We start from the raw sequence: 2,319 nt of genomic DNA, 5'->3' as shown, positions 1-2,319 counted from the left end.
CGTGCGGCCGCCGCGTTTTGCCGTCGTCCGCCCGCGGTGAGGACCCCGCGTGGATTCCCATCCCGAGGTGACGCCGTCCAGGCTCTTGGCGAAGCCGCAGCCCGGTCTCTGAGCGCGGATAAAAATAATTCGGGGTGAGGGGGAGAAACCGGGACGTTTCCAGGAGTTGCCTGGGACGGGAGCCTCTGTGAGGCGCGGGTTGCCGCTCGCCCTGTCGGGAGGGATGATTTCACACAGCACAGCGGTCCTGGCCTCGGCTCCGCAACAAACCCTCCTCCCCACCAGCGAGTGACAGTTCTGTGCCTTACTTTCTGTGCCTGTAAAGGGGGCTAAGAATAGCCTTATTCTTCCCTTCCCTTTCACAGCCTCCCAATGAGCAGGGCACAAATGTCTTGTTGCCGGTTTGTCAATTTCTGCAGAATAAAGGAGTGGAGGTTTTGAGTATTTTTTTTTCTAGTTTCACATGCATGGCAGTAAGACCCTGATGTCAGCTGGTGATTCCAGTATTGTTTATTGACCTCCCCCAAGTTCATCCTCTATGAGCTTTACAAATAATAAAAATTTTATAAGTAACCTTTACAAATCTTTCCCAATAATAACTCCAAAGGCTAACAGGAAGAGAGGTTTTTTCCTTGTCTTTTTCTTTTTTCAAAGACGACCATGGTAAATGTCCTTTCTAGCCCAGATTAACCAACTGAGATCCTGAGCAACACAAAAGCAAACACCTTTCCTAGAAAAAAAGAAGGAGAAGCGTGTCTAAAGATGAAAGTGGGAAAATGCAATCCACTCCGCAACCCAAATCCACACCATGGGCATTAGCGTGCAGTTCCAGTGTGCCCCACCACCTGTGTCACCCTCAGCAGAGCTACAGGCTTTTCCTCCAGGTGATGGAGCAAATACAGCCTCATGAGTGGTGATTTTTTAGCCACTTCCCATTGCAACTTGTCTGAAAACTGAATAAAAAGAGTCCCGCTGCTGGTACTAGCTCTGTAACTCGTTACAGAGTGCCCCTGGAGCCCAGTGTCCCTATCTTGCATAGGCAGAAGAGGTGGTGACATCCCACCCCCCTCCTAATCAGTTGAGCACCTCTTCTGCACCAAAGCTTTGTCTCCAGCCTGGAGGTAACGTGGAACTGTCCTTCTGAGCTCATGAAAGCCACCGGCTGCCAGAGCAGCTAATGGACAATGTGTTTCCTCGGGGGAGTTAGTGGACAACAGCCACACACCGGTGATTGTTTTCATGCTATTCCAATCACATTGGTTACAGATAACTGAACCAGAAGCAATTAATTTGAGAAGAAATAGGTTAAAAATCTCGCCCAATAATGCCCAATAATGGGGCATAACGAGCACCAACGCCAGTGGCGTCAGGCCCACAAGTGAACAAGCCAAAAGAGGCCAACATCTGCCTTGAATTCTTTGCATCTGCCAGCAGCCACTGGTGATTTCCATTAGCTGGGGCTGCCAGAGAGGAGTAAGAGTGTAACTCAGATGGAGCCCGCCCCTTTAATAATCCATTTCTCTCTCAACAGATCTCCGGGGAGTGGCCACTCATCTTCATGTCACATACATGAAAAATCGCTCAAAAAACGCCATCCAACCTGCTTTGTCTATTCCCTCTTATCCGTGTGGAGCCCAGAGCAGACATGACACACATTACACAGAGCTGTGTTTCCGCTATGTGAGATGTCAATAGTGACATATTTCAGCTAACCAAGCAGTCAGTGAACAGCAAAATGAGAATTGCTACCAATACAAGGAATATGATATTGATTATTAGACCTCAATTGGCTAAACCTAGCACACATTTCTACCCACTGAATCACTTTCTGATCACTCTAGAAATACAGTTTTGCAGCTTTTCTGGACATGCCCTTACTCAAATCTGGATATTCTAGAAATAGTACCCAAAAGAAAATATTTTTCATGCCTTCAATCAACTGGAATGCTCTTCCCTTTGATGGAAACCATGTCTTTTAGCCAAGTGATCTACATACATATCACATTGCTGCTCACCAAATCTACTCCATGCATGGCAAAGGGTGACAGACCTAAGAAAGTGGTACAGCGTATAAGAACTGTGTATTGGCGAAAGCACAATATTCCACTGGTTTCTGTATTAAGCAAGGTCTCTGTCTAAAGCAGTCCATTCCACATATTAACCTTATTAACCAAGTTTCAAGGCTCTCCAGAGTCTAGATGTCTCAGATATCTTATTTTTTTTTCTGAGCTGAGACGGTTCTGTTCCCTATTAAGATAGTTCCAATCTCTACAAACATTAGAGGTAGGATTGCTGAGGGAAACCATCTGAAGGAGACAA

The 2,319-nt window shown here is 46.5% G+C and overlaps 1 protein-coding gene across 1 annotated transcript in view; it reads right to left on the bottom strand.

Annotated features, from left to right (window-relative positions):
• The window catches only part of NELL2 (neural EGFL like 2), a 151,375-nt gene extending 149,780 nt beyond the window's left edge, over positions 1 to 1,595 (bottom strand). The window contains exons 1-2 of the mRNA XM_014963337.1: positions 1,570 to 1,595; positions 22 to 211 (exon numbers count right to left, since the gene is read on the bottom strand). Of these exons, the coding sequence (XP_014818823.1) occupies positions 22 to 211; positions 1,570 to 1,595 (216 nt within the window). The remainder of the gene's footprint in view (positions 1 to 21; positions 212 to 1,569) is intronic.
• Between the last annotated feature and the right edge of the window lie 724 nt (positions 1,596 to 2,319).

The sequence above is a fragment of the Calidris pugnax genome, unplaced genomic scaffold (genome assembly GCF_001431845.1).
Source record: "Calidris pugnax isolate Ruff unplaced genomic scaffold, ASM143184v1 scaffold44, whole genome shotgun sequence".
Taxonomy (NCBI): domain Eukaryota; kingdom Metazoa; phylum Chordata; class Aves; order Charadriiformes; family Scolopacidae; genus Calidris; species Calidris pugnax.
Note: the sequence above shows the minus strand (reverse complement) of the source record. Positions and strands in the feature narration are given on the sequence as shown.